Raw genomic sequence first — 20534 nt, 5'->3', positions numbered from 1 at the left:
GATCCTTCTATAGTTCCCACATACTTGTGCATCACCCTTGTTTTTAAACAGTGAGATTAGTGTGCTAACTCTCCATTCTTCTGGCATCTTACGAGACCTCAAGATGACATTAAAGAGGTTAGTAAGCTAATGAATTCCCTCCTCTCCTAAACCCCTCCACACCTCAAACGGAATGTTATCAAGACCAACTGCCTTTGATCCTTCCCATTTTTTGAGAGCTTCTCCTACTTCCGCCGTGGTAATATCTATAATCGACCCATGATCTTGTGTTCTTTGGAAGTCTGAGGTTTGTCGAATTTCCTTCTTTAGACGCCTAGTCTCACTGAGTAGTTGGGAAAAATATTGATGCCATCTCATCTTGATATCCTCTTGTCTAAAGAGTACTCGTCTACCTTCATCCTTAATGAACTTCACTGTTCCTAAGTCCTTCTTTTGCCTAGATCTTGCTTTTTCCAACTTAAAAAAAATACTTCTCCCCGTCTTTGGTATCAAGCTTTTGATAAAAAGGCTTCAAACGCGCGATCTTTTGCCTCCGCTATTGCTTTCTTTGTCGCCCGTTTTTCTTCTTTATACCTCTCCTTCTTATGTGTCCTATCCTCCTCCTCCGTGCAAGCCATGAGCTCCTTGAATCTCCTATTTTTGTCCGTTATATTCTTTTGCACTTGTTCGTTCCACCACCACGACTCTTTGTACACTTTTGGTTTCCCGTCGGCACTCCTAATGTCTCCTTTGGCACCTTTCGAATGGTTTCCACCATGGTCGCCCACATTTGATTTGTACCGTCTGATATACTTGGATAGCCCGACGTCTTGATCTTGTTTGACACGGTTGCGACCATATCCCCTTTAAGTCTACCCCACATGATCTTTTTTTGACCTTTATCTTCTTCTCGGCAATCTTTCTCCTCATACGAAACACTAGTACTAATAATCTATGTTGGGTGCGCATCTCCGTACCCAGCACGACCTTACAGTCTAGACACGAGCTTCGATCAACCTTCCGTATTAAACAGTAGTCAATTTGGGTCGCATGCCCACCACTCTTGTACGTAATCAAGTGCTCATCATTCTTTCCAAAGATCGAGTTAACTATAACCAACTCCTTTGCTAAGGCAAACTCAAGCAAAAAATCTCTTCACGCTCGTTCCATACACTATAACCAAATCCACCATGAATTGAGTTATAGTTAACTGCCTCCTTACCTATGTGTCCATTGAAGTCTCCACCTATAAAAACTTTTTCATTGGCAAGAATGTTATCTATAAGGTCACGCAGGTTATCCTAAAACTCACGTTTGACTTCCTCATCTAGCCTAACTTGCGTGCCATACGCACTAATGATCTATATGACCTCTTCTCCTACTACTATTCTAACTAGCATAATCCTATCATTACACCTCCTAACTTCTACCACTTTCTTTAGGATATCATTAGCTACAAGATACCGACTCTACTTCGCTTTCCGTCTAAACCTGCATACCATAGCTTATAACCCTTTAAAACACTTGCTTTTTGCCCCTTCCACCTAGTTTCCTGAATGCAAGCCACTTGAATCTCGTGTTTAGAAAGTTCAGCCGCTAACTCCAACGACTTGGCTTGTAGTGTGACTATGTTCCAAGTCCCCACTCTTAGTTCAACATCCTACTTACGTTGCCCCTTTGTCCCCCCTCCTTGGACCTGATCTTAGGTTACCATTAAATATATTTCTAATTATATTTTTTATTAAATATATTATTAATTATTATATCAACCATTATTATTATTATTTTAATAAATTTGTTAATAATAATTAAATTTAAAAAATATTAATTTAAAAAAATAATTTTTAAATCGGAAAATGAACCTAATCACACGTTTTGTGTTAAAATTTGATACATGCTCACTCTTTTGGACATAACTTTTGATAGGAAAATCACATTAGTTCAATGTTTACGACATTAGAACTTAGACCTCAAGATCTTTCCAACGATATATTATATGCCCAATTTCGATAACCGAGCGAGAAATGACGATCATTTAAAGTTTGATACATGTTCAAATTTTTTGCCATAACTTTTTATAGAAAAATCGCATTAATGCAAGGTTTGTGCCATTAGAAACTAGACTTCAAGGTTTGCAGTGATTTTTAATATATCCAATTGCGTAAAACACGCAACCGAACCGCGATTGAGTCGTGTAAACATACAACTCCACCGCGGTTTGGTCGCGTGTTTTACGCGACTCAGCCGTGGTCCAATCCCGTGTTTTATGCGAATGGATGTATTAAAAATCACTCCAAACTTCAAACGTTCGTCATTTCTCGCTCATCTCTTGGAATCGAACATATAATATATCATTGAAAAGCTCTTGAGGTCTAGTTTCTAAAGCCACAAACCTTGCATTAATGCAATTTTTTAATAAAAAGTTATGGTCAAAAGATTGAACTTCTATCAAATTTTAGCACAAGCAAACTTTAAACGATCGTCATTTCTCGCTCGGCTATCGGAATTGGGCATATAATATCATTGGAAAGATCTTGAAGTCTAGGTTCTAATGCGTAAACATTGCATTGATGTCATTTTCATATTAAAAGTTATGACAAAAAAAGTGAACATGTATCAAATTTCAACAAACGCAATTTTTTTGAAATTAACGATCGTTATTGATGCTTACCGAATCATTTGTGTGATTGTTTGCATTTGCCATAGTATTTTGATATTAAATTTTAGTTCGGTGAGTGTTTTAGAGAGATGTTAGAGAAATAAAATTATAAAAAGTCATCAAAAACAAACTTGAAAATTCATTTTATAAAAAATAACCTCTCAATAAAAAAAAGGTGACGAATTTAAGAATGCCCTAAATCAATTGATTAAATGTTACAACTTGCAATTATCAATAGGAAATATGGAATGTGTAAACTAGCGAAAAACCCATACCATGGTTGAAAGTTTCGCCTGGACCCACATGGTAAAAGTTTTCTACAAAATATGTATTTTATTTTCCAATTTATATTAATCAAATATTTAAAAGTATATTAAAATTTGCTTACTCCATCCTCTTGTTTATTCTTACTTTTAAATTTTACAATGTTTTTCTTATTTGAAATCACTCTATATTAATTACAAATGGAATTCAAGGACATACACTAATGTATAAAAATTAACTAACATTTCAAATCTCAATGTAATTTTGCTTTTATATATTTATGTAATAAACTTTATATATACCCAATAAAATTAATGACATTATTATACTAATATTTTTAATCAATAGTTTTACATTTTTTTGATAATCTTTAATTATAGTTACTAATTTACAATTATTATTATTTTTTTTATGTTTTTTCAAATTCCAATAAGAAAATAAAAAAATGGGGAGTATAATTTTTCTCATCATAGATCCATACTTATATATATTTTGTATATTTATATATTTATGACGAAAATCATTATTTTCTAAAAAGCAAAAGTGAATAGTGATGAGTTTTTCAATCATAAAAGAGATAGAAATGGTTTTGTTGACCATAATATGCTTATGAAAATTGTGAGATCAGAATTTTAAGAATATTTCACCCATTATCAAATTGTGACTTTTTGAATTGACTAATCTAATCTAATTGGATTATTATGGAGTAATTAAATATAAAATATTCAATCTTGGTGATGATGAAAGTCAACAATTTGCAAGCTCTCATTGACAACAATTACTTGTCTTTTATTTATTTTCACCTAATTCCTATTTTAATTTGTAACATTTATTCTTTTATGTTCCATCTTTTTAGTTTATTTTACTAAATTTTTTATATTTATATTTTTTACTATAATTCGAAATATTACTTAATTATTCATCTACGTATTTAACTTACTTATTATTCTCATCAATATATTTTTTTTAACTTTTCCTTAAAATACAATTATTCTTGATTTATTCAGCTATTACTTATGTGACAAGTTTGTTGGGATAGAAGCACTTTAATCTTTTTCTTTTTAAAAATGATCTCATAGTTTTTTAAAAATCACATCCGCAAATTCATTATTTCTTTTTGTGTCACACTATACTTATTTTCTTAACTCATTTGTTATTTATCTTACTCACTAGATATAAATTACTTCCCTATTCTCTTGAATTTTGTTAAAGTAAAAATGTTGTGCAAACTAAAAATGAAGAAAAATGGTTAAAAGTGTGTTTTAAGTGAGAGAAAATGTAAATAATTAAAATATAAAATAAATATATAAATGAAAATAAAAAAGTGAATTATAACAAAAATAAAAATATAACAAAATTTATGAAACTCACTAAAAAAAATATAGAAAAATTAATGTACACAACACACAACAAATAATATCTACACCTTTACCAAATATAGGTGCAAATCAAATGACAACTAGAGAATGTCTAGTCAATGCATACACAATTGCTTCTCCAAACCACCTTCTAATTTTATCCCTTTTTACTCTATTTAATTTTTAAACAAACACACTAGTCAAGGTCAAAATCATCTTTACCTCCATACAAAACGAATTCTAATACCAATAAAATAATTTAATATTGTATTTTATTTGGGCGATTTTTTTTTTACCATTTTTAATATTACATTTTATTGGCATATAATTTCATTATCAAGAAAAGGCTATACAACTTAAGATGAGGTAACCTTCTCAATCTTAATTGCATCAGTACGAAAACGAGGTTCACTATATTTGTTTTATAAAATATTTTTAAAATCAAGATTAGGATGAAAATATATTTAGTATTCCTTGGCATATATTAATCAAATTTAATATAACCAAATTTTCACTAAAAAAATAATTTTATTAAAATCTATGTTATGTATAATGAAAAGCCAACTAAATTGTTGTACTTTTTTTGTCAGTTTCTCAACATTTTTATTTGATTAGTTTATTTTATTTTGCATATTTCTCATCATCATCATATCTCGTTTGTTTTAGGTCAAGGTCTCAATATTAATTATGCCTCATTATAAAATCAATAAAAGTCCAACTTAATCAAGCTCAAGTTAAAAATAATCAATGCAATAGTCGAGTCAAATTTCTAATCAGATATCAACCTGTTTCATCAATCAACAATTCATAACGAACATTCTATTCATGTTTATTATCATATAAATCTAGCTACTATAAATGCATTAGAGATCCAAAGGAGGTAAGTTTCACAAGTCATAAGAAATCAGTAGATTGCGTTTGGGAACAATGGTGGATTTGACTCAAATCAAATTTGATTTTTTTTATTTGTCAAACACTAAATTTGAGTCAAATTTATATTTTTCAAATAAAATTATAATTCTCAAACAGAGCATTAACATTCTTTCAAATACTCCCTAAGCAATTCTAATTTCATGTTCATATTCAACCTTCCTCTTAAGCAGTTTTCTGGGTGTCAGTTCTTATTGTTATTTTTTGGTTTATTTAAAGATTTTCAACCTTCAACCATATTCAATTGCATTCAACTACTAGGAATTGGATTGCGCTACCCTATATTTGAACGCATGGACACCTCTACTTTGACATCCCCAAGTAATATAAATTACAACTAATTTTTACCCAAAACACCACTCATAGAATTACTTGGTACTATATGTATTTTATGTAATGTTCTCTTAACTTTCTTTTTATTTTATCCATATTTTTCTTATTTTTTCTTACTTTTATTCTTACCTATACAAATTGATTGTTTCCAACATTTGTTTATTCGTGTGCAATATAGGGGAGTATTTCTGATACTCATATACATACACAGAGCAGACCTTAAGGGTGGGCAAGAGGCGCAATCGCCCAGGATTCCATGTCAAAAAGCAAAACTACTGGTTATAGAAGGTCTATATAGCTTATAAATTGTAAAGAAAAAAGACCTTAATATACTATTTTGCCCAAAGCCCCAAAATATTTAGGACCGGCCCTTAACACACATTCTCACAGCTACATACTGAGGCTTCAACCACTCTATTTTATGGGTTACTCCTCATCCTCGATTGTATAAAAATATCACTATTTTTCTTTCTAGTTTTTCTATTTTGTCTAATTTTTCTTTTGGATTATAGCTCAAAACTTTTTCTTTTAATACCCACTAATACATTTAATTTACTTTCTATTAATTTTTTTTTTTGAAAATTAGAGAATACTATTTAATATAACTTCGGCTTTCGCATTTAATATAACACAAATACTATTTCTCATTTTTATTGATTTACACCAAAATTTGTACTTGCTATATTTGACTTTTTATGCAATTTAATATGCTATGATCCTTTATATATTAAACTCTTACACATCTAAAAATTATAAAAGCTTAATATTATGAAAGTGTGCAATAAACGATTCAACAAGATCTCACTCAATCATATTTTTTCTTACACATTAGCCATAATATATAAAATAAGTTTGAAGATAATACGAAGAATTATTATATAACGAGTATGTCAGTGCGGAAGTATATTTTTTGAAAATTTGGTAAGGAAGAGAGTAATCATTTTTACTCCATATGATGAGAGACCATTCTTCCACCCATTTCAATCAAACCAATCTCATTTATAATTCAATTTTGTATCAAATACGGAGTAGAGAGAGAGTATTATTTTTGTAATATTAAAAGTGTGGAAAGCAGGTACTCAATGCCCAAAGGCAACAGAGTTAACTCATTACTCTCATAAATCAATTAATTTCAGCGCATATTTTTTGAACCCTTAAACCGCTTGTTTCTCTCTCCTTCTTGCACGACTTTCCAGACTCTGAAGAATGAACAGAAGCTACCAACAACAAGCTACGAATTTTCGATTTTCAATTGGGTTTTGTATCTTTCTTTTTTGATGGCTAAGCGAGTTTATCAAGCTTGGAAGGGAAGCAATGTAAGTTTTTTTAAACATTTTTTTTGCTAACTATTTCTTACTTTTTTTAATTCTTGCTGAAATTGCTTTTTTTTTTTTTTTTTTTTTTTTTGGGTAGTGTTGATTAAAGGAGAACTTTATTGGGTTTGCTTGGTTTGGATTTATGTAGTGATCTTTTTTGTTAGGTATTTAATCATGAGCTGATTATATTTGAAATTTTATGATTCTGGTCTGGCCATAATTCAGCTGAATTATTTCTAATGGAAAGGTAAAATTTGGTGAAATCGGTCATTTAATTTAGTCAGTAGTGTTGATTTAATGAGAAATGTATGTTTTTTTTTCTTGGTTTGGATTTATTTAGTGATTTTTAGTTGGCTACCTATAAGCTATTTCCGTTTGAAACTTTATAATTCTGGGTTGACCATAATTCAGCTGCAATTTTTTTTATGAGTGGGTACAATTCGGTGAAATTGGTCATCTAATTTGTTGGCAGTGTTTTGTTGTGATGGAAATTTATCAAGGTTTTGCTTAGTTTGGAAATTTTAGCTAGTGGGCTTTAGTTGGGTACGGATCAGCTATTGGCATTTGGCACTTTTTTGATTTCTGATTTTCACCAGTTCATCACAATTAAGCTGTGTATTTGTATTTTGTGGGTTTTATTTTGTGACATTCAATATGATTTTTGCTTAATTTGGGGTTTTAGCAAATGTTTGGAAGTTGGGTAATTTAGGGTGAGTTTTACATGGAAGAATATGAATGGTTAATATACTGTTTGATCTGTTTGAATTTGTAGTGATTTTGTGGCTTTGTAGATTTATGAGTACCAAATATTTAAAGATTTTGGAGACTAGGAATGTGTTCACCTGGATTTCTCAGTATTTATTAGGGGAATTGATTAATTTTGATATATGGCTATACCATCTCAGTTTTTAACTCCTGTTATTCTTTGTTATATTACTTGGCAAGGAGCAATGAACATGATGTATTTCTTTGTTATTGTGAGACTATAGAATCACAATAAGGTTGCTATAAAGAGCAAAGGTGGAAATTTTGATTGTAATCTGGTATCCTGGTAAGTTCATCTTGAGGTGGAAACTTGGAATTTTTTGATTTGGATCTCTCACTTATTAGGGGAATTGATTAATGGGGATACATGCCTGTACCATCTCAGTTTTGAACTCCCGGTTTTCTTTTTGTAAAACTTCACAAGGAGCAATGAGCATGATGCATTTGTTTGTGATTGTGGGACTATAGAATCATAATCAGGTTGCTATAAAGGGCCAAGGTTGAAATTTTGATTGTAATCTTGAGGTGGAGACCGCAGTTGCCAAAAATTGGGAATTCTGTTTGTGAGCTAGTTTTTCTATTAAGTAAAGGATAACGATAAATTGGCCTTTTAAAGATGAGGTTGTATTGTGTTTATTAGGATGAGTGCGAACTCCTTATCACTCTCTAGCATAATTCAAAATATGCGAATTCATTTTGATCATACCCTTTGTTGTATTATACTTATTAGGATGAGTTTAGAGATGAATAAGCCAGATAGTAATAACAATTACTAGTGGAGGACATTGGATATTGAAATTTGTATGCCTCTTTCCTTCTTTTTCTGTCTAAAAGTACTCTAGTTGATTTTTTTTTTCTTTTTTTTGGTTTCTGGTTATGGATTCTCTTTCACAGCTTAGTTCTTACTTTTTTATATAAAAAAAACTCATCTTTAACTTCATTATTTCATAACTTCACTCTAATGTTATCTTAATTTGGTTGGTGTTTATTGCAATGTTAATTATCCATGATAAAGCTTTAGGAATGATTTTCTTGTAGTGACCAAAACTAGTGCATGTGTTTAAAATATCCCATCCAAAGTTCAAATGAGGAAGGTGAAGGCTTGACACTGGATAATATGAACATGAATTGACTAAAAATTGGTGTCTTATTGATGAGCCTCATTTTACCACCAACTAAAATCTTTTTGGTAGTTCTTACTCTAATTTTTATTTCCATTCTTTATATAGTATGCATACATTTATTTGAAATCTCTTCACAAGTGTAGTTTCTAGTAAGCAATCTTGTATTTTTTTTTGTTATATGGATAGCTTACTCATACTTCAATGTAAAGTGCTTGGTGCACTATCCTCATCCCCAAGCACTCTACTATTGCTTGAATCTTATTGTAGCTCATGTTATCTTATACATTTCTCTTTAAAAAGCATGAATCAGCTTCATGCATTGTAACATATTGTCCGATTTGTAATGTTTTTTCAAATCAATCAAACTATAACTACCATATCATAAAGAAAGGTATGCGTACTTTGTAGTTTTGGAGAAAATGTATGAGTACTTTGTCGGATTATTTCAAAGAAAGGTATGCCACCTAAATATACATGTAAGCAAAGAAGCAACTTAAGATTTTTTCAATCACGATTGATCTACATCAAGCACTAGCTTTGAGTTGTTTTTTGCATACAACGGCCATAAATGTCAAGACTTATAAGAAGATTTTCATGGTGCATGTTGTTCGTTGATGACTTTATTTGTGTATGAGATTAGAGATTGAGTCAAGCTAAATTAGAGATGTAGCTGCTGACATTAAAATGGAAATATTAACAAGTCAGAGTAAGACAAAGTATATGAATGTTGTTTATGTGCGAACAATCCTAATAAAGGTGTTAGAAAGTTGGTTACACAGAAGTTCTCTCCAAGTGATTGTTTTTAGTACCTTAGATCAACTTTGTATAAGAATGAAGACATTACTCTATATGTATAACATAAAATTAAGCACATTCAAATAAGTAGTTGCAATTGGAATTCTGTGCCACTAAGTATGTGTGATATACTGTGTATAAGTAATAGGTATTTTAATATGAGTAGTTAGAGAAATTAGTATAAATAAAGATGGGGAGTTAAGAAAGAGATCATATATATTGTATTCAAATTTTGTGGGTTTTATACTCTGTGTTCTTCTAAAATTCACAACAATTCCATAATCGGTCTATGGTATCAGAGCAATTATGTTCTTGGTGACCGATACAAGGCTTTGCCAATTGATGCCTTCGATGTCACAACTATGGAAAACAAGACAAGAAGAAACTAGAACTGCAATTGACACAAATGAAGATTTCTATGAATTGTTCAAGCAGTTTGACAAACAAACTATTAAATTACATGCTCTAATAAAGGAGACATTCAGTCAAACCAAAGTTGAATTACAAGAATTTAAAGAGAGGAGAATAAAAATGTCTTAAGATTCAAGATATAGGAAGAATTCTTTGGAAAAGGAAAAGAATAACAATGTTTCTGAAAATTACAAAGGGAAGGGAAACGAAAAAGATGAGCCAAAGAATGTTAAATAGTGAAAAGGTTACCAAGAAGACCCCCATTTTATAACACTTTGAAAACAAAAAAAAGGATTCAAGTCAAGAATTTATGTTTTTGTTAAAGTTCCAAAAATTTTTCAATAGATACGGTTGAGTTTTGCCAGAAAATTTAAGTAGGGTAAGAAATTAGGGTTTCCAAAGAAAAAAAAGGAAATCAAGGAAAAAGGAAAAATTTAGAACAAGATGAGGATGAAAGTACCTTGGAAATGGTCGAATTGGTGAGCATCACGTCAGTCAAGGAAAAATTGAGGACGAACTAGAGGAGATCTTTGCAGTGGTTCCGGTGGAGCACCTGGAAGGTCCATCACAAAGTTGTGGCCGGAGAAGATATTGTAGACACAACCTTGTATGCTATGGGTCCGTTGGAGGACCTGAGATTCTCATCGAAAAAAAAATAAAATAAAGAAACCAGATGGAAGGATGAAAATAGGTGTCTTGGATGAAGAAGATGATAACAGTCTTGCCATTGTTGAGATTTATAATTTGGGGGAAACAATTAGGATTCTAAATATAAAGATGAAAGAATACCAAAGGTCTAAAAGAATTTTAAATTGTCACTTTAGTCCAACGTGCCACTACTCTTAATGAGTAGTCACTTTGCATGCACATGCTTTGGTGAGTTGTATTTGAAGGATAAACTATGAAGCTAATCATTGTATGGGCATAATATTCTCATTTCTTGGTTGTGTTGGAAGCCTAGAATAGATAGACCTCAAGCTAGTTTTGTTTTTTTTTTTTTATCTTCTAATCCAAAATTTTTTAACCCATTATTCCATATTAACGACTAACCTATCATTACTCCTAATTCCATCCATAATATTCTCAAGTCTACTTTTGTACAAGAATTTCTTTTCTTAATTCTTACCTCCAAATATTTCAACCTATTTCTCCTCAATCTAGTTTTCTTTTTCCAATTATCTTGTCTACTCGCATTGTCCATCCAAGATTTTTTCTATTCACCTTGAGGACAAGGTGGAACTTTAGGTGATCGGTAGTGTGATACATTGGGCATATAATGGGTATTTTAATGTAAGTAGTTAGTTAGAGAAATTAGCATAAATAAGGATGGGGAGTAGTATTTAGATTTTGTGGGTTCCTCTCGAACCCTTCTGTATCTTGTTTTTTCTTGTTACATTTATAAATTCTACAATTCTATTTTACTCTCATTTACATTTATATATTCTTCTAATATTCACAACAATGATAGAATAAGTCTATTATAGTATGCTTGTAAGGTTAAAGAAGAAATTCTACCCATTAGACCAACACTATTATACGTATAAATGATAATAATGCTAGACATTCAAAAAGGTCACTATAGGAAGATAAAGTAATTAAGATGCGTATGGTAAGGTGGGTGAATGGACATTTCTTGAAATATAGAATAAAATGAAGGCATAAGAAGTGGTTTTGGAATCGTATAAATTAAAGAAAATATGAGAGAAAACTATCTGCTTTGTGCATGTACAAAGAAGACCAAAATGCATTAGTTGCAAAAGTGGAAGTTGAAATTTTATGGAGCTTAGTAGAGGAATTGATAGGTTGAACATGAACTAGATAACATAACAGGAGTAAAATGACACGAAGAATTGATATTTGCATTATCCTATGACATTTGATAAAAATAGAGAGAGGAGATAGTATGTGGTTGATTAGTAAAATTATTTTTCTTAATTATAGACATTATATTGGATTGCGCCACCTTAAGTATAATCTCTGCCGTCGTAAAAATGTAGTATTGTAATGTTTTTTTGATATTCTTTTTACCATCATCTCTGTTTTTTTACATTCTCTTTCAATTGCTCTACTTTTTCATAATTTATATCTTAGGTGAAAAAGTATAAAAATGGAAATATCTTTCAGGATCTAGAGGTAAAGGAGGGGAACTATGTGAACCCCTATGAAACTTAGTGCTTTGGCATTCTTAATTAAAGATATTAATTAATAAACTAAAACGAACAGAAAAACATCATGAATCCTATTCTTGTTGGATAAAAAAATAATTATGCTTTGCAATATCAATTAGTCATCGTCATCGTCATCATCATCATTGTACCCGGTGTATCTCGGTCATAGAAAACTATGGTCAGGGTTTAGGGAGGGAAGAAAGACGGCAGCTCATACCCATAGAGGAGAGTGCGATTAAAGAGTCCCTCGGCTCGAGAAAGACCTTCAAAGAGAGAGAAACCTACAACTTACAAATAGAATAAATAGAATACGTACAAATACTAAAAATAAAGATAAAAGTAAAGAAGGTAAAGCGTGATAATTAAAGGCAATGAACAATAACAACGATGGGTAAAAGGGACGGGTTTAGTAATCTAAGACGTTGATAAGGCGTCGCCAACTGCCCCTATCCCTGGTCAGGTCCTTGGAGAGGTAAAGTTTATGCATGTCACTTTTAATCTGTTCCTCCCACGTTCTCCCCTGGGCCTTCCTCGACTTCTCTTGCTCTCCACTATGATGCATTCGATCCTTCTTATTGGGGCGTCATGTGTCTTTCTCTGCACATGCCCAAACCATCTCAACCTGTTCTCCCGCATCTTTGCGGGGAGTGGTGCAACCCCTAACTTCTCCCTGAACTTCTGGTTTCTTATCCTATCCATTATAGTATTACCACACATCCTCAGCATACGCATTTCTTTTACTTTCATGCTCTGTTCAAAAACCTTCTTTACGGGCCAACATTCTGTCCCATACAACAACGTTGGCCTAATTGCAACGCGGTAAAATTTACCTTTTAATGACCTCGGGAACTTTTAATCACAAAGCACTCCGGTTGCTGCTCGCGACTTAAGCCAACCCCGCTTGTATACGATTAGTAACGTCTCCATCGATCTCCCCATTACTCTTAATCACCGATCCCAAATATTTGAACTTGGACGTACATGCAACAACTTCTCCCCCTATGGTCACCTCTGACTCCCCTATTGATTCTGTCTCACTAAAATTGCATCACAAGTATTCTGTCTTCGTACGGTCATGCGCAACCCTTTACCCTCCAGGGCTTCCCTCTACTCTTCCAGTTTATTATTAGCCTCCTCCTTTGTTTCTGCAACCAAAACTATATCATTGGCGAAAAGCATGCATCATGGTACGGTCTCCCAAATGGATTTAGAGATTTCCTCCATAATGACCGGCAAAATTTATATATATAGTACAACATCAAAAAAGTTCATATTAAAAGTAATGCATTTGTTTTCAAAACACACATTAAGGTTTGATCCTCTGAATATCAATAAGTCAAAATGTCATGTTTTTTTGTAATAATTTATCTTGTTAGGAACTCTTAAGATGGCACAACTCTCTATGTTCTTGGAACGCAGGTTTCACTTGATACTGGATTCTGTGTCTATATGTTTTGTTGAGTGACACATGCCTCATATTTGGAGTATTCTTGTTTCTTGCAGATATTTTTATGCAGTGGAAGGCTGATATTTGGACCGGATGCTAGATCCCTTATAGTGTCTATAGTACTTATACTAGTTCCTGCAATTATCTTTTGTACTTTTGTAGCACGAAATCTTCTCCATAGGTTCTCTTCATATAATGCTGGATATGCAATTTTGGTGGTAGCCATTGTCTTCACTATTTATGTAAGTATTCTTAACCTTTATTTTTTTCGTTTCACGTTTATTTCAAGAATTTTTCATTCTGCTGACATATTGAAAAAAGATAAATCTTCAGCTTTTTACTTCCCACCTGATCTATTTGCCTCATTTGGTAGTTATTTATACTTTTCAAGGGAAAGGTTTCCATAATAGGTGTTGGGTTGCGTACATAATTTTTTAACATAGCTAAAGTGGTTCAAATTCCCTTACCATCATTTTTAACGGCATACATCATCTTTTTTATGGTAGATGGAAACAACTAATTTTTGGCGCCCTTCATTTTTTTAATATTAATAAAGATAAGACTTTGTCCTCACTTTGTTTCCTAGACTATGAAGCATCAAAAAACTCCAGGTGCTGTCTCAGCTTATCACGAAGCCTATAACACTTTGGATATGGGATGCTGGAAATGGTTATGAAATATTCTTAAAATGATAAGCAAACTAGTGAGCCATTACCATGCATTTCATGCCAATAACAGATCAACTCAAGATGAAAACTAGAAAAGTTTTCTTGATGGCTTTGAATAACTTAGCTAAGTTATAAGATATTAAATGTTTCTTCTGCCCGTCAAAAAAAAAAAAAATAACAATTCCGTATTATGTCTTACTGATCTTCTAATCGTGGACTATATTTTTGCCTACTTTGGAAATTTGTTGTTTTGGTGATTGTGTTTCCCTGTTGTTTATGACAGGTATTGGTACTTCTTTTATTTACTTCATCACGTGATCCAGGCATCATTCCCCGCAACTCACATCCACCTGAGGAAGAATTCTGCTATGAGTCTTCTGATGCTGGTGGTAGGCCAACACCAAGTTTGCAGTTCCCACGCACCAAAGAGGTCCTTGTTAATGGTATCCCCGTCAAGGTGAAATACTGTGAAACATGCATGTTATATCGTCCACCTCGGTGTTCTCATTGCTCTATATGCAACAATTGTGTGGAGAAATTTGATCATCATTGTCCTTGGGTTGGGCAATGTATTGGAATGGTATGCAGCTCAACAATCTCAGTTTTTTTTTTCCTTTCTACAGATCATTATTAAACATTTGAGAATTTGATTATTCGCACTTGCTTCAGCATTTGATACTGTTGGTATATCATGAACGTTCTTCAAAAGACCTCATATATTGCAGTTTGATTCTTGGATATTCAAAACTGATGATGTGAAAGTCACTAGAAAATACAAGTTTCTCAGAGAAATTAAATATTTCACTTATGTTTTTTAGTGTGTATAAATTCTATAATATCAAGTTTCCGTTAAAACATTGTGCACCTTTCTATTAAAAAGTTCAACTAAGTGATTTGAGTAGAAAAATAAGGGAATATTAAGAAAGGTGCACATTATTTTATCTTATATTAAGTCCATACAAAACTTATCACTTATTCCAGGTTTCCTAGTTAGGTTCTGATTTGGATTGTCTGAGATGTGAGGCTATGTACCTAGTTAGGTTTGACAGTTTGTCAATCGTCATGGCATAGTATAATGTCAATATTTAGCCAGTCTGTTGATTTATCCTTATTTTGGTGTCGATGGCAGAAGTAGAACTAACCTTTCATTTGATCTATTGGCGCTTTTTGTATACTAGGCAGTTTAGATTACTTATCTCCAGTGTTGCTCTTCTGTTCTTTTGGCTATAGTCCTCTGTATTTGTTCTCTACTATCTTCTTTTTTCTCTCTCCCCCCTTCTCTCAGTCGTATCTCTTCTCTGGTGTCTCTCCCTCTGAGTTTTTTGTGTGATACGCTAGATAATAGTTGATGAACCTAGTACCACTATAATGACACAAAAGCGAGGTGAATTGTGTCTCGACTTTTTGAAATTCCTTACCTATTACTTTTATGGCCCGTTTGGTAAGCGGTAATAAACATTCGTAATGGGAATGAAAAACTAGTGTAATTTTGGTTGAAAAATCTCTTGACTAACTTAATGGCCATGATTGTCCAACTTCAATCATTTCCTTTTCTTCATAAAATTCATTCCAATGCATTACCATTGGGAGATGTGGTATTAAGTGGTAATGGAAGTTTGTAAACAAAAAAACTTTTTTGTGATCAAAGTTTCATCACCATGGAAATGATATGGAACTTTTGATGAAATTTTACACTATAAATCATTCCTATTACCACCATTTAGTACCACTAACAAAACGGGCCGTTAAATCTTCAAGTATGAAATGGGATGAACAAGTAGCTTTTAAAAAATGGATAATGTCCTAGCCTAAGTACACAAAATAATCATGACTCAAGCTCTTGGGATATATCTCTACTGAAATCGGGCTTAACACAAGTACATCCCCCTTTTAACTCGCATCTAACTCTAGATGCAACTACTTAAACGCCAACTCTAGCTTAACAGTTTACAAGTGTGTGAAGACTACCAACAAATGACAATGAAATTCAAACCAACAAACTTGTATGTGAAACGGACGAACTCGAAAGACTTCTAATAGGTTCTCGGGAGGTCGTACTTCTTTATAATGTCCTTGAATTCTGAAAAGTCGGATGTAAAGGTGTGAACCGAGAACAATTTGTCTCAATTGTTTCACATTTAACTTGTAGTCCAATTTTGATAGTTTGTTCTGAGACCTTTCAAAGAAACTAGAGGATCTTTTGAAAATCTCAAACCTTTCGGGAAAACTAGGAGGATTCTTTTAAAATCATGCACCGAGTAGATTGATTTTATATTTTTTCAAAAATAGTTTGTCATGATTTTGATTTCTTGAATCTTGATTTCAATTGTTGAGTTTAAAACATTACAGTTTTGTTTGACGTTTGTGTTTTACTTTGCTCTTTGCAGCGCAACTATCGTTTCTTCTTTATGTTCGTTTCATCTGCAACCCTTCTTTGCATCTACGTATTTGTGTTGTCGGCTTTGTACATAAAGTTTCTCGTGGATGAGCATCACAATGTATTGAAGGCCATCAAAGCATCACCAGCTTCAGTGGTATTGATGGCTTACTGCTTTATTGCATTATGGTTTGTGGGGGGTCTCACTGGCTTCCATTTATATTTGATAAGCACAAATCAGGTATATTCGTCATCTCTTCTGAAATTTTCTTTGAGGATTTTCACACTTGTTTTGTGGTTGTTGCTCACGGTTTGGGAGCTGATTTTTTGTGGTACTACCTTTTTAAGACAATAAGATCAGCTCAGGAGCCAATTTTTAATATCTTTTGCACGAAATAAAAATGAGGCTGCTTCGTTACCGGCCGCTCTATTACCGGATTTTGAATCTACCGAACTGGAAAACCTCATTACGTAACCTGTGATTTAAATCATGGAGTAATAGCCATCATAACATATTACTCTTTTTTATCTTTTTTTAAAGTGTATTTGGTTCTAAAAGTTGTATTATAACCTTTAATTTGAATATAATTTCTAGAAAACTTGAACTACTACAATACTACTATTTTACCTTCTTTTAATTGATAAGGAAAATTCAACTTTAAAGGTCCATCTTTAGGTGGTTAACTTTTAAAGATCCGACCTTTTATTTATCTTACAAAATTCCAACATTTCCACGACTTTTTCTTTTAAATGTCTAAATAATCTCTAACCTATAATTGCGTAATAAAAAAACCACATGTCACGTTGTCATTCATTTATAATTTTATTTGAGAATTTTTTTAAAATAAAGAAAAAATATATAACTAAAACTAAAAAAAAAAAAAGAAAAGTAATTAAAAAATAAAAAAAACAGAAAAAATTTACCAAAAATGATTAGAAGTGATATAACATACATAATACACGTTCCCGTAGCAAAGAGAAAATAGATTTTTTAATAAAAAAAAACAGAAAAAATTTACCAAAAATGATTAGAAGTGATAGAACATACATAATACACGTCCCTGTAGCAAAGAGAAAATAGATTTTTTTAAGAAAAATATTGATAATAATAAATGAATAGAGGTTATATGGATAAAATATAAAAGATTGATATAATGTATGAATGAGATTAAAAGAAAATGTTGAATTCATTTCCAAATATGGATATGATGCAAACTGATTGAGACAACCTATAATGAGAAATGGTGCAAATTGTGTGGGACGGAGAGAGCAAATTAGTGACTAACCCGAGAATTAGCAAATGAACTAACAGTATCATCAAGATGATGATTACTACTAGAAAAGGGATGATATAGCTGCTTATTTTATATTAAAACCCACTTTCTTTTTTTCATTTTTTCAACTTTGGTGTTTGTTGAATTTAAGATTCATCTAAGTTGAGAGTCCAACCAGTATCACACTTATATCGACTAACTTCCCTAGATTATTTTCAAAATGAATATTGCAGCATGTGTTCAATGGAGTAAATTTCGATCAAATTGGGGCAAAATTGCACATGGAAGAGGAGGGGAAAGGATGGTGTAGGGGCATGGGAGGGTGGGGGTTGGCTGGCGTGTGGATGGGTGGGTGGGTGGCGGAGCTAGGTTCGTATAATGGGGTTGTTTTTTATATTTTTTTATTTTACAAACCTTTTTTGTATTCTTTATTTTCATATTGTTTTAAATTTTTATTTTTTTTAATTCTAAAAAATAACAACCAATAATTAGACACGTGACACTTTTTTTCAAAATAAACTACTACACATGACGTTATATGGCTCAGAATGGACTGTAAATGTCCCTTATTTCGATGGGGCTAATGATTTGTACTTCTTTGGTTTCAGATTATAATGGACTAAAGTAAAATGACCAATGAAATCATGTGCGCTAATTATTTATGTGAACTTGCACTTGACTTTGTTACCAGGGGTCAATTGAACAACCTCTTTGTTACTTTTATTATTAATAAGGGTAAGGTTGCGTACATCTAATAATCCGACCCTTCCAAATCACACCCTAGGTGGGAGCCAATTAAAGGCAGTGTGGTAATGGAATGGAATGGAGAATCAACAAGTGAAGGAAACCGTTGGATCCTTTTGAAGAAATAGTTATGTAAAGGTCGGATCTTGTAGGATAAATAAAAGGTTGAACATTAACACCTAAAGGTCGGACTTTGTTCCAAAACTTATTCCTTGGAATGAAGTATGATAAAAATGTATTTTATCCAAGTTAACTATTCACATTGCAACGTCTACAAAACAAGTCATAACACCGCGATCTGCAACATCATGACCGTTATTCTGCGATTTTTTTTCTTTGATCTTTTCTTAACGAGTTTCTGAAGTTCCTTATTTGATTTTGCGTCACCTGTACAATTATATATTTGGAATACTTATTTCTATTTGTGATCAATGAACTCTTCTTTAAAGGGAGAACGGGTATGGTGTCTGTCATCTTTTCTCATCCAAACCCTGTTTTTGAGTGGAATATTGGGTTGTTAATGATGATTATGATGATCAATGAACTGCTATAAATACTTTATAAAACTATCTTCTTACCCTTTTAAGTTGTCTTTTATCATAAACTTTATAAGAGGAAGAAACGAAGCTGCTTTAATTTTCTGGTTAATTAATTTGGCTACTCACTACCTTATTGCATCGCCATTCTGCAGACCACATACGAAAACTTTAGATACAGAGCTGACAATAGGCGTAATGCTTTCGATCGTGGTTGCATTCCCAACTTCCTCGAAGTATTTTGCAGTAAGATTCAGCCTTCAAAGAACAAATTCCGTGCATTTATACAAGAAGAGCCGCCAAGGACACCCATGAGACCTATGCCAGAGGTGGTTGAAGTATCTGGTGACGATAGGCGAGCTAAAGTCGAAGATGATCTAGAAATTGGTGACGATATTCTAAAATTATCTCAACGCCGTGACTTTTATAGGGTCGAGGATCTCAAAAGAAGAGGCAGCGATGGATTACCCCGTGAATCTGCTGAATCTGATTATAATCTGAGCTCGGACTTGCAACCTTCATTGAGTCAGTTAGAGACACATCAATCTCGGAGGACTGCGAGTTTTGGGGCATCACCACATATTCTTGCCTTCAATTCCATAGTCTCGGATAGCAAAAAAGTTTGATGCTCCCTCTCGCTAACTCATTAAGCATTGATATTGATACTTTGATGAATTACGCTACACGCATTGATATTGATACCTTCACCGATTGTTAGCTACTTGAAGGAAGGCAGGCGAAACTCAGGTATATATGTTGTGAAGGATGAAAAACTGTTCTATGTTGTATGTAGTTAAAAGTATAGATTTACCACAAGATGGTCTGGAATTTCTGTGTGTAATGTTTGTACAATTTTTTAAAGATGGATATTGTGTGCTTCAGCCTTCATGGAAAAGATCCCAAAAAAATTGCTCGTTGTAGAATCAACTTTAACATGTCTTTTCAAAACAAGATCATCTATATGTATTATTATATTCGATAGGTTTATTTACGCAATTTTTTTTTTCGTGAGTTTAGTTGTTAATGATTTGCAGTAAAAAGTTCTCGTGTATTTGATTTGATTCTGGTCTAATTCGAATCTGAGAAAAAGAATATCCAACTTTGAGTCTGATTATATAATTTGAGTTAAAGGCAGAGTTGTAGATTAGGTGGACCGCAAAAAACATTAATACTTCAACTTGGCTCAAATTGACATTTGATTTCCGATCAACTCAACTTTAACCCTTTTAAAAAGTGTAAGTTTAATTTGTGTTTCAAACAGAGTTAAGTTTTAAAAACACCTTCATATGTAATTTCACAAATATTGGTTCAAGTGAAATCAAAATCTAGTCAACAAAAATAGTGTTAATATATACAAATTATTGACTCATACATCTTCATTATGAT

General features: G+C 32.5%; 2 protein-coding genes across 2 annotated transcripts; one reads left to right on the top strand and one right to left on the bottom strand.

Annotated features, from left to right (window-relative positions):
• Positions 1–126: 126 nt before the first annotated feature.
• Positions 127–617, bottom strand: LOC130821621 (uncharacterized). Its single transcript, XM_057687409.1, has 2 exons — positions 531–617; positions 127–456 (listed from the first exon to the last, which is right to left on the bottom strand). Exons 1-2 carry the CDS (start codon positions 615–617, stop codon positions 127–129), a joined length of 417 nt encoding a protein of 138 aa, XP_057543392.1.
• A 5880-nt stretch (positions 618–6497) lies between these two features.
• Positions 6498–20104, top strand: LOC130821024 (protein S-acyltransferase 8-like). The gene is made up of 5 exons (XM_057686622.1): positions 6498–6839; positions 13606–13791; positions 14501–14797; positions 16605–16835; positions 19304–20104. The coding sequence occupies exons 1-5, from the start codon at positions 6801–6803 to the stop codon at positions 19772–19774; spliced, it is 1224 nt and encodes a 407-aa protein (XP_057542605.1). The 5' UTR covers positions 6498–6800; the 3' UTR covers positions 19775–20104.
• Positions 20105–20534: the final 430 nt, after the last annotated feature.

The sequence above is a fragment of the Amaranthus tricolor genome, chromosome 8, assembly GCF_026212465.1.
Source record: "Amaranthus tricolor cultivar Red isolate AtriRed21 chromosome 8, ASM2621246v1, whole genome shotgun sequence".
Lineage (NCBI taxonomy): Eukaryota > Viridiplantae > Streptophyta > Magnoliopsida > Caryophyllales > Amaranthaceae > Amaranthus > Amaranthus tricolor.
The sequence above is the reverse complement of the archived record's forward strand: the minus strand, read 5'-3'. Positions and strand labels throughout refer to the sequence as shown.

Coding starts and splice junctions, on each gene's coding strand:
- LOC130821621 (XM_057687409.1), bottom strand. CDS start 617: ATGGCTTGCACGGAGGAGGAGGATAGGACACATAAGAAGGAGAGGTAT. Junction 457..530: donor CAAAGAAAGCAATAGCGGAG/GCAAAAGATCGC, acceptor ATTTTTTTTAAG/TTGGAAAAAGCAAGATCTAG.
- LOC130821024 (XM_057686622.1), top strand. CDS start 6,801: ATGGCTAAGCGAGTTTATCAAGCTTGGAAGGGAAGCAAT. Junction 14,798..16,604: donor TTGGGCAATGTATTGGAATG/GTATGCAGCTCA, acceptor TGCTCTTTGCAG/CGCAACTATCGTTTCTTCTT. Junction 16,836..19,303: donor ATTTGATAAGCACAAATCAG/GTATATTCGTCA, acceptor GCCATTCTGCAG/ACCACATACGAAAACTTTAG.